General features: G+C 42.1%; 2 protein-coding genes across 2 annotated transcripts in view; one reads left to right on the plus strand and one right to left on the minus strand.

Annotated features, from left to right (window-relative positions):
• The first annotated feature begins 2763 nt into the window (after positions 1-2763).
• LOC128373119 (protein ZNF365-like) lies at positions 2764-10859 on the plus strand. Its single transcript, XM_053333376.1, has 6 exons — positions 2764-2869; positions 6175-6884; positions 7583-7892; positions 8555-8726; positions 8882-8931; positions 10499-10859. Exons 2-6 carry the CDS (start codon positions 6185-6187, stop codon positions 10725-10727), a joined length of 1461 nt encoding a protein of 486 aa, XP_053189351.1. The 5' UTR covers positions 2764-2869; positions 6175-6184; the 3' UTR covers positions 10728-10859.
• A 7073-nt stretch (positions 10860-17932) lies between these two features.
• LOC128373258 (uncharacterized) overlaps positions 17933-18175 on the minus strand; it is a 9317-nt gene continuing 9074 nt past the window's right edge. Inside the window, exon 2 of the mRNA XM_053333548.1 lies at positions 17933-18042. Within this exon, the coding sequence (XP_053189523.1) occupies positions 17933-18042 (110 nt within the window). The remainder of the gene's footprint in view (positions 18043-18175) is intronic.

The raw sequence follows: 18175 nt of genomic DNA on the forward strand, positions 1-18175 counted from the left end.
GGAAGGAAAGGTGGGAGAGAGGGAGGAAGGAAGGAAAGGAAGAAAAGAGGGAGGAAGGAGAGAAGGGAGGGAGGAAGGACGGAAGGAAGGAAGGAAGGAAGGAAGGGAGGAAGGAGGAGGGAGCAAAGAGATTGTTCTTTTTGTTCTTTTTTAAAGTCTCAGAAGTCTCTTTTTCTGTACTGGCAGCTATCGAAACCAACGTTGGTACAACTCTGGAAACACCCAGACTTCACTCAGGTTATGAAACTGTGGCTTTTTGGAAACAATACTGTGATGAGATTATGGGCTGTTATAAATAAATAAATAATTAAATACATACATATGCACAATCTCTGGTTTGTACTGTATGTATATTATAAATGCATCATGATGAAAAATAAAGCATCCTTTTTTTCCACTTATGTGATCTCCATCTTTCTTCTAAACGTTCCCCTTCTCTAATCTGCAGGTCAAGGAAGGACAGGAGAAAAGGAGGAAGGAGGGAGGAAGGGAGGGAGGAAAGGAAGAGGGAAGGAAAGGAGTAAGGAGGAAGGAAGGAAGGAAGGAGGAGGGAGCAAAGAAAGAGGGAAGGAGGGGAATAACGAAGGAAAAATTAAAGAAAGAAGGAAGGAAGGAAAGGAAAAAAGTCAGGAGGGAGGGAGGAAGGAAGGAAAGGAGGAAAAGAGGGAGGAAGGAGATAAGGGAGGGAGGAAGGACGGAAGGAAGGAAGGGAGGAAGGAGGAGGGAGCAAAGAAAGAGGGAAGGAGGGGAATAACGAAGGAAAAATTAAAGAAAGAGGGAGGAAGGAAGGAAGGAAGGAAAAGAGGGAGGAAAGAAGGAAGGAAGGGAGGAAGGAGGGGGGAGCAAAGAAAGAGGGAAGGAGGGGAATAACAAAGGAAAAATTAAAGAGAGGGAGGAAGGAAGGAAGGAAGGAAGGAAAAGAGTAAGGAGGAGGGAGGAAGGAAAGAAAGGAAAAGAGGGAGGAAGGAAGGAAGGGAGGACATACATATGCACAATCTCTGGTTTGTACTGTATGTATATTAAATGCATCATGATGAAAAATAAAGCATACTTTTTTTTCCACTTATGTGATCTCCATCTTTCTTCTAAACGTTCCCCTTCTCTCAAATCTGTAATTTTACAGGAGGAAGGGAGGAAAGAGGGAGGGAAGGAAGAAAGGAGGAGCGAAGGAAGGCAGGAAAGGAAAGGAGTAAGGAGGGAAGGAAGTTTGGAAGGAGGAGGGAGCAAAGAAAGAGGAAAGGAGGGGAATAATAAAGGAAAAATTAAAGAAAGAGGGAAGAAGGAAGGAAGGAAAGGAGGAAAAGAGGGAGGGAGGGAGGAAGGGGAGAAGGGAGGGAGAAAGGAAGGAAGGAAGGAAAGGAGTAAGGAGGGAGGAAGGACGGAAGGAAGGAAGGAAAGAAGGGAGGGAGGAAGGAAGGAAGTATGGAAGGGAGGACATACATATGCACAATCTCTGGTTTGTACTGTATGTATATTAAATGCATCATGATGAAAAATAAAGCATCCTTTTTTTCCACTTATGTGATCTCCATCTTTCTTCTAAACGTTCCCCTTCTCTCAAATCTGTAATCTTACAGGAGGAAGGGAGGAAGGAGGGAGGGAAGGAGTAAGGAGGGAGGGAAGAAGGAAGGAAAGGAAAGGAGTAAGGAGGGAAGGAAGTATGGAAGGAGGAGGGAGCAAAGAAAGAGGGAAGGAGGGGAATAACGAAGGAGGGAGGAAGGAAGGAGGAAAAGAGGGAGGAAGGAAGTAAAGGAGTAAGGAGGGAGGAAGGAAGGAAAGAAGTAAAGGAGTAAGGAGGGAGGGAGGAAGGAAAGAAAGGAAAAGAGGGAGGAAGGAAGGAAGGAAGGAGAGAAGGAAGGGAGGACATACATATGCACAATCTCTGGTTTGTACTGTATGTATATTAAATGCATCATGATGAAAAATAAAGCATACTTTTTTTCCACTTATGTGATCTCCATCTTTCTTCTAAACGTTCCCCTTCTCTAAAATCTGTAATTTTACTTTTACTTAAACCTCCTGTTGTCCTCAGAGGGAAGGAAGGACAGGAGGAAGGGAGGAAGGAGGGAGGGAGGGAGGGAGGGAGGAAAGGAAAGGAATATGGAGGGAAGGAAGTATGGAAGGAGGAGGGAGCAAAGAAAGAGGAAAGGATGGGAATAACGAAGGAAAAATTAAAGAAAGAGGGAGGAAGGAAAGGAGTAAGGAGGGAGGAAGGATGGAAGGAAGGGAGGGAGGAAAGAAAGAAGGAAGGAAGGGGAGAAGGGAGGGAGGAAGGACGGAAGGAAGGAAGGAAGGGAGGAAGGAGGAGGGAGCAAAGAAAGAGGGAAGGAGGGGAATAACGAAGGAAAAATTAAAGAAAAAGGGAGGAAGGAAGGAAGGAGGAGGGAGCAAAGAAAGGGAAGGAGGGGAATAACGAAGGAAAAATTAAAGAAAGAGGGAGGAAGGAAGGAAGGAAGGAAGGAAGGGAGGAGGGAGGAGGGAAGGAAGGAAGGGTAAAAGAAACGAAGGAAGGAAAGAAAGAGAAGAAGGAAATATGGAGGGAAGGAGGGAGGGAGGAAAGAGAGGAAGGACAGAAGGAAGCAAGGAAGGAAAGTGGGCCAGATTGGACCCCTCAGCGGGCCGGTTCTGCCCCACGGGCCACATGTTTGATACCCATGGTGTAGGCCTATATTTATATCTTATTTTGAAAGGTCATACCGGAAGTGCTTCCCTCACACTGCAGCCTGTAGCTTGACGCTTCTCTCCATGGGTGACATCATGCGGCCAGCTGTGTGTCTCCGTCTGCGACATGCCTCCTCCGGTCACTAACAGCTGGAGGACCCGGTTAAAGCCCTGCCGGTACACCCCGGTAAACCCCCGGTAAACTCCGGTAAGAGCTGTGCCCGTTATTAACCCCGTTATCCCTCCGTTAAATAATGATTCAGCTGTTGTTGCTGTGCAGCTAGCTAACACAGGAGGAGCTAAAGGCCAATTAAGGCTGAATTAAACCCAAAACCACTGAAATAAAAGCTTTAATATTAAATATATTAAATATATAAAGTGTATTTTATGAGTGTGTTGGATAATGAAGACGCTGCTCTGCTGGGTTTATTCATGCTGCCTCACTGGGAAAGTAACTAAGTACATTTACTCAAGTACAATATAACACAAACCCTTTCCTTTACTGTAATGTAGGCCTATTTATTTTTATCTATTAACTGGATCTATTTTAATCTATTTATTTCCGCTATTTTAATTTATTTATTTAATCTATTTTAATCTAATTTACTGTAATATATTTATTTAATCTATTTTAATCTATTTATTTGATCAATTTTAATGTATGTATTTAATCTTTTTATTTTATTTATTTTAATTTATTTATTCTAATTTTTTTTAATCTATTTTAATCTACTTTACTGTAATATATTTATTTTTTCTATTTTTTCTATTTATTTCCGCAATTTTAATCTATATAATCTATTTTAATCTACTTTACTGTAAATCTATTTTAATCTACTTTACAGTAATATATTTATTTATTTAATCTATTTTAATCTATTTATTTTATCAGTTTTAATCTATTTATTTAATCTATTTTAATCTAATTTACTGTAATATATTTATTTTATCTATTTACTGGATCTATTTTAATCTATTTATTTAATCTATTTTAATCTATTTATTTGATCAATTTTAATGTATGTATTTAATCTTTTTATTTTATTTATTTTAATATATTTATTCTTTAATTTTTTTAAACCTATTTTAATCTACTTTACTGTAATATATTTAGTTTTTCTATTTATTTTTTCTATTTTTTCTATTTATTTCCGCAATTTTAATCTATATAATCTATTTTAATCTACTTTACTGTATTATATTTATTTAATCAATTTATTTAATCTATTTTAATCTACTTTACAGTAATTTATTTATTTATTTAATCTATTTTAATCTATTTATTTTATCAGTTTTAATCTATTTATTTAATCTTTTTATTTTATTTATTTTAATATATTTTATTCTTTAACTTTTTCTAACCTATTTTAATCTACTTTACTGTAATATCTTTATTTTTTCTATTTATTTTTTCTATTTTGTCTATTTATTTCCGCTATTTTAATCTATCTATTTAATCTATTTTAATCTATCTATTTAATCTAGATCTACTTTACAGTAATATATATATTTATTCTATTTATTTGATCTATTTTAATCTATTTATTTAATCTATTTTAATCTACTTTACTGTAATATATTTATTTAATCTATTTTAATCTATTTATTTTATCAATTTTAATCTATGTATTTAATCTTTTTATTTTATTTATTTTAATATATTTTATTCTTTAATTTTTTTTAACCTATTTTAATCTACTTTACTGTAATATCTTTAGTTTTTCTATTTATTTTTTCAATTTTTTCTATTTATTTCCGCTATTTTAATCTATCTATTTAATCTATTTTAATCTATCTATTTAATCTATTTTAATCTATCTATTTAATCTATTTTAATCTATCTATTTAATCTATTTTAATCTACTTTACTGTAACATATTTAATTTATCTATTTATTTTTTACCTATTTTAATCTACTTTCTACATCTCATATTATGTATGTATGTATATTGTACTTTTCTACTCCATTACATTTATTTGACAGCTTTACTTTTTTTTTAATTATTAATATTTGACATACAATAATGTATTTTTAATAAAAGTGTTATTTAAATTCTTCTTTTTTAATTTTAGCCTGTAAAAGTTTAAAATAAAATTTCCTAAAACTCACACGAGTATCTTTAGGGAGTGAAAATAAAGATGTTTTAACCTTCCTGTCGTCCTCGAGTCAAGGAAGGAAGGAAGGAAGAAGGAACGAAGGAAAGGAGGGAGGAAGGAAAGAAGGAAGGAGGGAGGGAGGAAGGGAGGAAGGAAGGAAGGGAAGAAGGAAGGAAGGAAGGGGGGGAAGGAAGGAAGGAAGGAAGGAAGGAGGGAGGGAGGGAGAAGATGGGAAGGGAGGAAGGAAAGGAAGGAAGGAAGGAAGGAGGGAAGGAAAGAAGGAGGGAGGGAGGGAGGAAGGAAGAAAGGGAGGAAAGAAGGAACAGTCAAAACAGACGGGGTCAGGAGGGTTAATGTCTAGTTTACTTGGTTTGGGTTCAAATCATCACTGGAGACAAGTTTTAAATTCCTTAAAGATATGAAACCTTTGTTGTCATGGCAACAACGATTAACTGACACGAGCAAGATTAAGTCGATTTGAGTTTCTAAATGTCTGTTTCCATTATTTTTCAATTAATTGCCCAGATCTAGGGTTAGCCAGGACCTTCCTTCCTTCCTTCCTCCCTTCCTCCTTTCCTTTTCTCCCTTCCTTCCTTCCCTCCCTCCCTCCCTCCCTCCCTTTTTTCTTTCCTCCCTTCCCTCCCTTCCTTCTTTCCTTCCTTCCTCCCTTCCTTTTTTCCTTTCCTCCCTTGCTTGCCTCCCTCCCTCCTTACTTTCCTTACTCCTTCCTCGTTCCTTCCTCCCTTCCTTCCTTCCTCCCTCCCTTCCTTTCCTCCCCCTACCTTCCTCCCTTCCTTCTTTCCTTCCTTCCTTTCCTTCCTCCCTTCCTTCTTTCTTCCTCCCTTCCTCCTTCCCTTTTCTCCCTTCCTTCCCTCCCTCCCATCTTTCCTCCCCCTACCTTCCTCCCTTCCTTCTTTCCTTCCTTCCTTCCTCCCTCCCTTTCCTTCCTCCCTTCCTTTTCTCCTTTCCTCCCTCCTTACTTTCCTTACTCCTTCCTCGTTCCTTACTCCCTTCCTTCTTTCCTTTCCTTCCTTCTTCCTCCCTTCCTCCTTCTCTCTTCCTTTCCTCCCCCTATACCGTCCTCCCTTCCTTCTTTCCTTCCTCCCTCCCTTCCTTTCCTTCCTCCCTTCCTTCTTTCCTCCCTTCCTTTTTCCTTTCCTTCCTCCCTTCCTCCTTTCCTTCCTTCCTCCCTTCCTTTCCTTCCTCCCTCCCTCCCTCCCTTCCTTCTTTCCTTCCCTCCCTCCCTCCCTCCTTCCTTTCCTTCCTCCTTCCTTCCTCCCTTCCTTTCCTTCCTCTTTCCTTCCTTTCCTTCCTCCTTTCCTTCCTTCTTCCTCCCCTTCCTCCCTTGACGACAGGAGGGTTAAGGTGTCATCAATTCATCATTAAGCCCCCCCCCTCTCTCTCTGTGTGTTGCAGGTATAAAGTGATGCAGCAGAAGTTGTGCTCCAGAGGTTCTGGTTCTTTCCTCTTAGAGAGGAACGGCCAGGCGTGCGGCGCCATCAGCGACTCCTCCACTTCCTGCCAGCTCCCGTTCCGCTGCCCCCGCTGTGGCGAGCAGGAGCGTTTCCGCAGCCTGGCCTCGCTGCGAGCCCACCTGGAGTACCGCCACTCCTACCGCTCGCCGGACGCCACCGCCGCCGGCTTCAGCATCACCGGCAAACACCCCGACCCTCTGACGGCGGCGATCCCGTGGCACGACATGAGCCTGCCGACCCGGCGGGCGCCGCACGGCTCGGCGCGGCCGCCGCACGTCCGCTCGCTCAGCGACAGCAGAGACAGCGGGTACCTCCACTCCTACGGCTCGGTGAGGAGGCGCACACAGAGCGTCGGCGTGGGGACGCAGGCCGAGGAGGAAGAGGATGAGGAAGAGGAGGAAGAGGAAGAGGGGACGGAGGATGAAGATGTGGGAGAAGAGGAGGATGATGATGAGGAGGAGGATGAAGGTGAAGAGACAGACGGAAGCAGACATGAAGAAGGTTTTAAAATGTCGGTGAAGAAGTCCGACGTGTGTCCTCATCATCACCTCAACCATCATCATCATCATCATCATCATCTCCTCTTCCCTCCTCCAGCTCCGCTCGGACCTCCACCCGACCCGGACCTCCACCTGGACCTGGACCTGGTCGGTGCGTTCAGGTTTACTTCACTTCTTTATTTTATACCTACGGCTGGAAACCAAAGGTCACCATGTCTTTGACCTTTGACCTTTTGACCTCGATATCGATCATATGTTGGAGAGATGTTCACAAAATATTAACACAATGTGTGTCTCTGTCTTTCCTCCTTCTTCCCTCCTTTCCTTACTTCTTCCCTCCTTCCTCCCTCCTTTCTTTCCTTTTTCCTTCCTTATTTCCTCCCTTCCTTCCTCCTTTCCTTCCTTCTTCCTCCCTTCCTTCCTTTCTCCCTCCCTCTTTCCTTCCATCTTCCTTCCTTATTTCCTCCCTTCCTTCCTCCCTTCCTTCCTTCCTCCCTCCCTCCTTTCCTTCCCCCTTGCTTCCTTTCTCCCTCCCTCCTTTCCTTTCATATTCCTCCCTTCCTCCTTTCATTCGTTCTTCCTCCCTTCCTTCCTCCCTCCCTCCTTCTTCCTTCCTTCCTTTCTCCCTCCCTCCTTTCCTTCCTCCTCCTTCCCTTCCTTCTTCCTTCCCTTCCTTCGTCCCTCCTTTCCTAGTAGTAGTAGGAAATGATGCAGTTTCTAACAGACCCTAAAACTAAATAAAAACTCAACTAAAACTAAACTGAAATTAAAAAGCAAAGTGAATAGCTAATATATACTACTATACTATCCCTGCTGCAGACAGTAACTCTCCTTCCCTATCACCACCAGAGCAGAACTCCTACTCCGGTCTGGAGACGGCAGCAGCCTCGGCGGCGGTGCGGCGGCGGCTGGCGAGCATCCTGCGGGCGGCGGACAGCACCATGCAGCGCCGGTTGGCCAAGGTGAGCACCGAGCTCGCCCAGACCGACACAGAACTGCTGTGTGAGCGCGCCCACTCGCAGCACCTGGCCCAGGAGAGGCAGGAAGTGGCGGACAGGGAGCGGTCGCTGAGCCGGCAGGTGGACGTGGCCGTCATGGTGATCGCAGCGCTGAGGGAACAGCTCAACGCCTCCGAAAACGAGCTGGAACGACGAGAGAGGTAAACAGTGGAGCTAAAAACGGCCTGAACGTAGGTAGAATGTTCCGGTATCTTTGGTTGCTAGGCTGGTTGCTAGGCTGGTTGCTAAGGGGCGTCTTAAAGAGACAGGAGCTAAAACGGCCTGAATGTAGGTAGAGTGTTCCGGAATCTTAGGTTACTAAGGTGGTTGCTAGGCTGGTTGCTAAGGGGCGTCTTAAAGAGACAGGAGCTAAAACGGCCTGAACATAGGTAGAATGTTCCGGAATCTTTGGTTGCTAAGGTGGTTGCTAGGCTGGTTGCCAAGGGGAGTCTTAAAGAGACAGGAGCTAAAACGGCCTGTTAACAGACAGAGGCTGAACTGAGCAGCCTTCCCTCCTTCCCTCCCTTCCTTCTTCCCTCCTTCTTCTTCCTCCCTTCCTTCCTTCCTTCCTTCCTTCCTTCCTTCCTTCCTTTCTCATTCTTTTGTGGTTACACCATTTGACATTTTCAGGAGCATTCAGTCTGACTTTTGGTAAAGAATGGTATAAATGTCATTTAAATGATATAAAACCAACAAAAATACTAAATGTACATTTTAACAAATCTGATGCTGCTTTTAAATCTAGTTTAACTGATTTTCTAATTGTTCATCTTGCCAACCCTCATTTGTTTGTGATCCATAAATATATATTTGTGTTTTCCAGGGAGGTGATAACCATCCAGAAGTTTCTGGAAGCTGCAGCGCGACAGGAAACATGCGGTAAAGTAAGAATCCAGCATTTCATCGAGAACCTGCTGAGACGCATCGCTCTGGCTGAGAGGCTGGTGGAGTATTACCAAGAGAACGGCAGTCCGTCACAGTGCAACCACTACAAGGTACACACACACACACACACACACACACACACACACACACACACACACACACACACACACACACACACACACACACACACACACGCACACGCACACACACACACACACACACACACACACTCAAACCTGACCTTTGACCTCTTCTGTCTCCTCAGCAGCACCAGCAGCCAACTGATAATGGACCTCACAGAATCACTAAGAGCAGGTACAGTACTTCCTGTGTGTGTTCCTCATATTTTACACCGTCATGTATCTTAATGAGGTGGACAGAATAATAGAAACACTCCACAACTCACTATGTCCTCAGTAATAAACATGAAGTTGAATTATCATCTTTCTGACACGTTTAAGCTTGGTAAAAGTAGAATCTGACTTGGTTTCAGTCGTGTGTTTTGAGACCTGCTGACAGTCAGAGACGTTAATCTGTGAACAGGGATTATTCCTCAGCAGGATTGATCCTCTTACAGAGCAGATTAGCTGCTGCTCTGCCTCTCTGCTGCTCTGTTGCTCTGCTGCTCTGCTGCTGCTCTACTGCTCCACTGCTGCTCTTCTGCCGCTCTGCCGCTTCTCTGCTGCTCTGCTGCTGTGCTGCTCTGCTGCTCTGCTGCTCTACTGCTGCTCTGCCGCTCTGTTGCTCTCCTGCTTCTGCTCTGCTCTACTGCTCTGCTCTACTGCTCTGCCGCTCTGCTACTGCTCTGCTGCTGCTCTGCCGCTCTGCTGCCGCTCTGTTGCTCTCCTGCTTCTGCTCTGCCGCTGCTCTTCTGCCGCTCTACTGCTCTGCTGCTGCTCTTCTGCCACTCTAATGCTCTGCCACTCTAATGCTCTGCCGCTGCTCTTCTGCCACTCTAATGCTCTGCTGCTGCTCTTCTGCCACTCTAATGCTCTGCCGCTCTAATGCTCTGCCGCTCTGCTTCCGCTCTGCCGCTTCTCTGCTGCTCTGCTGCTCTGCTGCTCTGACTCAAAGCCAAACGGTGACGGAGTGGCTGCTAAATCATTCAGGAGGAAATGTTGTCTCCTCTGTCGGGTTTACGTGTCGCCGTCATGTTTTATTGATCACTGAACATGTGACACTTCTGTCCTTTCACTCAGTCACTGGAGTGGGGTTACCCTGCCTGCCTGCGTCTGTCTGTCTGTCTGTCTGTCTGTCTGTCTCTCTGTCTGTCTGCCTGCTTGCCTGCCTGTCTGTGTCTGTCTTCTTTACTTCAGTTGAGCCTAAACTGCACTTTTTCTTGTGTTTTTATTCTTGGATTTAAAGGATATTTTTCCTTCTTTTTTGTGCTCAAGTATGGAGGTTGAAATATGAAGCACAACAAGCTACTTACGCTCTGTAAACATGTTTTGCAGCTTTAGGGCCTAGAACAGCTTAAACATTGATTTGTGGTGATTGACCATGGATTCATTAGAAGACCAGGATAGGGCGCCAGTTTCTCCCAGTGGTCATTTGTAGTATTGCACCTAAAAAAAATTCCAAACGAAGAAACGAGATTTAAAAACCTGTGACTTCATCACAATGTAAAGTCTGTGGGCCGAGTTAGAAACACTGCTGTGGGCCGCACAACGTGGGAGCTAGGAACTTTGTAATTTTCATAGGATTCAATTGGCGCCATTCTGAGCCCAGTATCCAACTCTTATAAAACATCCATGCGCTCGACACTGGAAAGACTCTTAGAGGAAATAAAATGTCAAAACTGGAAGACATCCACAGAATCTCTTTCTATCTGTCTGTCTGTCTTCCTTTTGTTCACTCGTTTGTGTTCATGTGACGTCTCCAGGTCGGCAGGAGGTCAGCTGTCCTCGTCCGGTCTCCACGACAACAGAACTCACTCGTCCTCGCAGTTTGGCGGCGGCCGCCCCCCGTCGTTCTCCAAACAGGGAGGCGGCGAGCGGGAGCGGGAGCAGCGGGAGCGTCTGGCGCAGTCGTCCCGGCTCTTCTGCCGACCCGAACACAGAGACGACATCTGGAACCACCAGCGGCGGCGCTCCACCGGGTACGAGGCGTAGAGACGTAGAGACACGACCGGGGAGAGGAGGTGTCAGACTTCACTCACTCTTTAGTTACTACTTATTACTACTACTATTTATTAACAGCTTTATTCCAGTGTGTTAACCTATGGAAAAATACCACAAGTTCCTCCTTCAGCAGAAAGAGTCTCAGTTAAAACAAGAAGCTCCAAGAAAGTCAAGATTTATTTAGATTTAAACCTCAAACACCTGAGTCATGTGACCTCTGCTGCAAACTGCATGGGACACCTGAGTCATGTGACCTGTGCTGCAAACTGCATGGGACACCTGAGTCATGTGACCCCTGCTGCAAACTGCATGGGACACCTGAGTCATGTGACCTCTGCTGCAAACTGCATGGGTACACCTGAGTCATGTGACCTCTGCTGCAAACTGCATGGGACACCTGAGTCATGTGACCTCTGCTGCAAACTGCATGGGACACCTGAGTCATGTGACCTCTGCTGCAAACTGCATGGGACATCTGAGTCATGTGACCTCTGCTGCAAACTGCATGGGACACCTGAGTCATGTGACCTCTGCTGCAAACTGCGTGGGACACCTGAGTCATGTGACCTCTGCTGCAAACTGCATGGGACATTTTTAGGCAATAAATCAAACTGAAAATCATGCAGTCATTTATAAAATCTATAAAACTTTTGCACCTCAGTGAATTTGACTTTCCTGTGTGCAAACATATACTTCAACAACTTCTAAACTTGCTGATATGAATTTTTGATATAACAAATGTAAAAAATCCCACATTATTTTAAGTTTAAAAGAGGCTTCGATATGTTTTTGTTTCCTTACAAATATAATTACTAAACTATCGTCAAAAATATAGAATAACAGCACCCTTAAAAACTCAGTTGGTAGTTGTTTAAGTTGGACATTTTACTCTTTTGATGGAGCTCGACGGCTGAATAATTCAATATTTTTTAATTTAATTTAATTTATTTTGTCTCCCTGCTAATCTCAAATTACTAAACCAAACTTATCCAATTATTAATAGCAATCTAATTAAAGAAAACCATTGAATATAAGAGAAGAAATCACGATTAAGCATAAATCAAATATATCCTGGCACATACACAAAGTTTAAAGTCAATAAAAATCTTAATTTTTATACAAATTGTAACTTTTGTTAAGTTTCCCTCAAAGTTGAGTTTTAAAAAAATGCTTTACAGACATTTTTACAACAGAAAAAGTAAACTCTTGTCATTTTTTAAACATTGCCACACACATTAATACCTATAAATCTTCAACGAGCTGATATCTGCTTAGTTTATCAGTTGGACTCTGATATAAAACACCTCTTTTATAAATGACTGCTGCAGAGTTTGATCTCTAATTTAAACCATAAATACAAAAACTGGAGCAGAAACTGACTCACTGTTCATTTCATTTCCATTCAAAGAAAAACAAAATGTTATTTCTGCAAAAAACAGGGTTCAAGAAAAACAATGCAATAACGAATATTACTGCACGAACACATCCGATTGTATTCAAGTATATATATATATGTATATTTTATATTCCAGACGCTGTGTGAGTTTCCATAGATTATTACACTGCAGTAGAGTTTTATAAACTGGACGACAGGGTGGTAAAAACTTAATATTCAAACATGTAAATGAAAAACAGCTTCTTGTGTTTTGTCTCATTTATCAGCACAAGTCATAATAATAAGAATAATAATAAGTACAATATAATAATAAGTATACTGCTTTTTATCTCATCTACTGGTTTAAGATTTATTTACAGTTAAAGTTAAACGACAGAAGTTTGTTGGTTTTTTTTTGGTTTTTTTGAAGATCGTCTGCTTCTTAAATTGATCGGGGCGATGTTTTAATGACACGTCCTCTCCTCTGGTGGAACCTTTACTTCCATCCCGGCCTGCCCCCCCCCCCCCAAAAAAAACCCCCTCCTGATCAGTCCGGTCATCTTATCTCTCCGTCTGTGCTTCCAAAGACAGAACGATGGTTAGCTGTGATGCTGTTCGTCATCTAACCCCAACCCTAACCCCAGGTACCTACCCCAACCCTAACCCTGAGTACTAACCGTCACACTGGGTTAGTTATGTTAAAGACAAAATCTACTTTATATCTTTTTATGTTTTCTCTCACTTCATATAAAAAAGATGCATCTGCAGCATTGAGATCCCCTCTAAAGACTCTTTGCAGCATCTTATTTTGGTAACAGTCACAGTTTGGTGCACAGCTTTTCAATTCAGAAATGCTTCATCTGACCAGTGTAGGCTGTAGCTCCCAATGCAGGTATAACTTCATAGGATATATCCCATTAAATTACACCTGCATTGAGAAATTATACCAATGCAGGTATAATTTAATGGGAGATATTCCAAAAAACTAAATCTGTAAAGGCAGAAAAAAGCCTGGAGCTCCCAATGCAGGTATGATTTAATGGGATATATCCTATTGAAATTATACCTGCATTGGGAGCTTTCCAGATGTTCATGCTACCAAACAACTTTTTCATGTTATCTGACCAGTGAGAGAGTATCTTTGGAGGGTTTTTGGAGCGCTGAGGATCATTATTTAGTCACTGAGGCTGTTGTTCTGCATGGTCTCTGGTTTGTAAGCACAGACGGGAGTTTGATGACACCAGATTTGGGTCAGATAAACGTGTATTTCTTGGCTTCTAGCAGCAGATGGACGTGTTTGACTACGTGAGGACCAACTCAAACGCTGTCCGGTTATTGTACATAAAGAGAAAAGACATGGAAATACTTTTAATGTGACTTCTTTGTTTCCTGGTAGTCGTGGTCCTTACATGTACGCAGCCAATCACGAACCAATCTGCAGGAGTACTCCAGAGATGCAGCGGAGGGGAAACACAGATATTTACCTTTTAAAAGGAACAGTCCAACATTTTTAGGGACTTTTTTTTAGCCAGTCAGATGGAAACTGCTAGCCTAGCCTAGCTCCATCGAAGGTGACTAGTCTGATCTACTCAGTTACAGCTGATCGGTCGGTTTTGTTGCTGATATTTAATATTTTTCTTTTTGACAATGAATCCAATGAAAAGACCAAAGGAATCTGCGTGAATTGAAAGCCTGATATGTCTCATTCCTCGGAGCCACACAGCTCTATTGTTGTCCAAAAACCTTAGAGAAGAGTCACAGCTATGTTTCCTTACATAGACTATATATATATGAAGATGGACACATGGAGCTAATTTGAAGTAACTTAGAACTGCATTCTATCAAAAGGCCACCAGGGGGCGACCGTCTCTATACAAGTCAATGGAGAATTCACCAACTTCTCACTTGATTTCTAACCTCAGTAAACGTTTTCAAAATGTGTTTATGGTCTCAATCGCTAGTTTAAAGCCTTCTTCAATGCAGTATGATGTTCATTTGGGACATTTTGGCCTCCCTGATTTTATATGTGACGATAAAGCAGGGTATGCATTAGGGCGTGGCTACGTCCTGATTGACAGGTTGATTGACCAATGTCCTCGAGATCCAGCCCTCGTAACCATAGCAACCTCCCCGCTCCGCCCATGGCCCCGCCTCATGCCCATATAAGTAGAATCCGTGTTTTTATTTTTCCCAGCATGCACCTGAAATTTTCAAGATGGCGCTGCCTAGATTAGAAACTATTGGCTTCCGAGCAGCAGTCCACAAACCAATGGGTGACGTCACGGATGTTACGTCCATTTCTTTTATACAGTCTGTGGTATTGGCCTAAAAAACTACAGAGACCAGCTGTTTTAGGAAATGACTGAGTCCTTTTAAAAGAACTGAAACTGTTCATTAGTGAGCTGTTTTTAAAGATTTAAAGAAGACACATATAGAGAAGAGAAGTTAGAAATTATTGAGAGACATTGTTGGTTTTGGTCTTTTTGTGAGATTTGTTGATGATGATAAAAATATAGATTAACAGCAGCAGTTTGAAGGTGTTTAAGTTGGACATTTTACTCTTTTGATGGAGCTAGATATTTATTTAGTTGAGTTCCCTCTCCGCTACATCTCGAGGTAAAACGAGCCTGATTCATGCAACATGTTTGACCCGAATCTGGAGGACACCACACATAAAACGAATGTACTTTTGAGTTAAGCTCACACTGAAGAGACGCCCTGTTTGGTTTCGGTTTTAAAGTCCGAACTTTTTTTTTTTTTTTTGACTCGTCATTCGGGCTTTAAAAGGAAAAAACCAAACAGCGCTCATTCACACAGAAACGGGTCTCGAGATTCTCCGATCACAAAATGAATGACGTCGTATCAACGCTTTCATCCAAAGTGACTTACAGTGCCGTGAATGCTTTCAGTCCATCTGCAGTAAAAACTACACAGCTCACCACCGCTTAACAGAATCATTCCTCTCTCTCTCTCTCTCTCTCTCTCTCTCTCTCTTCTCTCTCTCTCTCTCTCTCCCTTCCTCCCTCCCTCTCTCCCTTCCTTCCTCTTCTCTCTCTCCTTTCCTTCCTGCTTCCTCCTCTCTCTCTCCCCCTTCCTTCTTCCTTCCCTTCCTCCTCTCTCTCTCTCTCTCTCTCTCCCTTCCTCCCTCTTTCCTTCCTTCCTACCCCTCTCTCTCTCTCTCTCTCTCTCTCTCTCTCTCTCTCTCTCTCTCTCTCTCTCTCTCTCTCTCTCTCTCTCTCTCTCTCTCTCTCTCTCTCTCTCTCTCTCTCTCTCTCTCTCTCTCTCTCTCTCTCTCTCTCTCTCTCTTCCTCCCTCCCTCTCTCCCTTCCTTCCTCTTCTCTCTCTCCTTTCCTTCCTGCTTCCTCCTCTCTCTCTCCCCCTTCCTTCTTCCTTCCCTTCCTCCTCTCTCTCTCTCTCTCTCTCTCTCTCTCTCTCTCTCTCTCTCTCTCTCTCTCTCTCTCTCTCTCTCTCTCTCTCTCTCTCTCTCTCTCTCTCTCTCTCTCTCTCTCTCTCTCTCTCTCTCTCTCTCTCTCTCTCTCTCTCCCTTCTTCCTTCTCTCTCTCTCTCTCTCTCTCTCTCTCTCTCTCTCCTCTCTCTCCTCTCTCTCTCTCTCTCTCTCTCTCTCTCTAATCTGTTTACATGTTACTGTACATTAATCTCATCCAATGATAAGAATGTATATGTAGAAGACGGTATTTGGTTATTTGGTGTTTTAAAAAAAAAAAGAAAAAAGTATCTTTGCTGTCGTTGGTTTAGGTTTTATGACAGTGTTAATAGATATTTTATATACAAAGCTATTATGTGTCGTCCAGTGAGGTAGTAGTCCTACAGTATTTAAAACAGGGTGTCTGCAGCTCAGTAAGATATCAAATGTATGCACTACTTTTCATTTTCAAACTTCTAACTTATTGCATTTATCGAGGAGACGTTCTCCTGATTATGTTTTTGCACTCTCTTGTAAGGCTGCTCAATTAATTGAAATTTGATCATGATTATGATTTAAAAAACTCATAAAATCAAGGGGAAAAGATTTTTAATAATAATAATGAGATAGTGCTCAATAACAAAGGTTTTATTTTGAAAAGCTTAGACAGGAAGCGGCTGCAGCTCTGTTAGTTTGACAGAAGCTGAAACACGGTGAAATGTTTTAACTGTAAATAAATGAGCAGAGTTTCCAGCCTGTGTCAAACGATGCACTTTATTTTGAAAAGCTTAGACAGGAAGCCACCAGAAGCCGCTGCAGCTCCGTTAGTTTGACAGAAGCTGAAAGACACGTTGAAATGTTTTAACTATAAATAAAAGTGCAGCGTTTCCAGCCTGCGTCAGACAATGCACTTTATTTTGAAAAGCTTAGACAGGAAGCCACCGGAAGCTGCCGCAGCTCCGTTAGTTTGACAGAAGCTGAAACACACAGTGAAATGTTTTAACTGAAAGTAGAAGTGCAGAGTTTCCAGCCTGCGTCAGACGATGCTGAGTTTACTGACTAATTATTAAAAACCAGGAAGTGACGTGTGAACTGTCGTCATGGTAACTCGCTCAGCTCTAATATCTCTGCACATTTCCTGCTGTGTGTTGCGTTAAGCTGCAGATAAAAGGCTGTTGCTTGGAGAGAAAGTTAATTAAGCTGAATGTACAAGAAATGCAGCATGTTTCTAAAGTTTAAAACATTTTTTTTTAATAATCGTGATTTCAGTTTTGACCCAAATAATCGTGATTATGATTTTTTTCATAATCGAGCAGCCCTACTTTCTTTTTCAAAGTTTAAATTGGTCTTATTTTAATGTCTAATTGGCTTTGAAAGGTGTTTAAAAAAGTCTAATGAATGAAACCTGCAGACACTCTCCACCTGACCAGTTTGATTTGTTCCAGATTTACTGGAAGTTGCCAATTTTGTTTAAAACCAGAAAGGTGTTCACCAGTTTAACAAGAAGCCAGAATGAACTATAAACTATGTGTGAAGTGGAATAGATCTTGTATTATAGCTGTTTTCTTGGTCTATTTTTTTTTAATGGTGTCCCAGGGCCAGAAACAATGAGGGTAAACTTTTATTTCGGCTTCTTCCCACATAAAAAAAAACCCTGATCCAGATAAATGTGGATAAATCTACTGAGTATCCCAGAGATCAATGAGTCATCAAACCTCTGAAACGATGTTCGCCTAAAAGTGTTACTGCTGCTGTCCGTTAAAAACCCACGTCTCTTTGCTTCTCTGCAACTGAAAGATCCAAAAATGTACGAAGAGCTTGAATATTTAGTCTCACGGATTCATTATATCATTATAGGAATGATTGTTTTTAGTCTCTTCTGGGTTTCTATCACAACCATGAAACCAGTATTAAATTAAAGGATCATTCTGGGGATCTTCTAAACTTTTTGAAACATAACTTTTCTTCCTCCACAATAATTAATTTCCAATATTTCCCAGAATGCCTCCACAAAGACCGACTGCAAACTGTCCTGACGGTGTTGAGCTGTAGAGTCCAGAGCAGACGAAGCTTCGTATTATCTGTTTTGAACAATCTGAAGTTTGAATTTAAGACTTCTGAAAGGATAAGGCTGCATTTTTATACTATTTCTTATTCACAAATCTCATGTTGACCAAACCAATGAACTGATTAAATAAGTATTGTGTGTGTGTATCTAAAGTCTGTATTCTCTTATTCTTCCTGTTGTTGTTTAAAAACTTTAAAAACACATCAGTGAGAGGTGAGACTCATCGCTGCACTGGGTCACATGTTCCTTAAGCAGGGGAGGTAAGGGGCATGTTACATCACATGAACACACACTTCTGTGTTCCCTTTGTAGCAGTCTTCCAAACGCTACTAATCATAAGTCATGTTGTCAGCTGCCTCATTGTTGCTCATGATCACAATGTCCGATGCTTTGTCTACATTAAAGGCTGACTTCCTGTGTCCAGTAGGTGGCGCTATGACTGAAAGACAATATTGAAGCATAGATGTGTTCATGAAGGGACTCTTGTCAACCATTTGGTGCAGATTGGAACATGTCTGTTTAAGTTACAGCTGCTTCCCTGTCTTTCAGTCTCTGAGAGCAGTTCTGTGTCA

The sequence above is a fragment of the Scomber japonicus genome, chromosome 14 (assembly GCF_027409825.1).
Source record: "Scomber japonicus isolate fScoJap1 chromosome 14, fScoJap1.pri, whole genome shotgun sequence".
Classification (NCBI taxonomy): Eukaryota; Metazoa; Chordata; class Actinopteri; order Scombriformes; family Scombridae; genus Scomber; species Scomber japonicus.

Bases quoted from the DNA above. Each gene is read 5' to 3' on its own strand.
- LOC128373119 (XM_053333376.1), top strand. From the start codon at position 6,185: ATGCAGCAGAAGTTGTGCTCCAGAGGTTCTGGTTCTTTCCTCTTAGAG. The intron at 7,893-8,554 runs GTAAACAGTGGA...TGTGTTTTCCAG, and splicing joins GAGCTGGAACGACGAGAGAG to GGAGGTGATAACCATCCAGA. The intron at 8,727-8,881 runs GTACACACACAC...CTGTCTCCTCAG, and splicing joins CACAGTGCAACCACTACAAG to CAGCACCAGCAGCCAACTGA.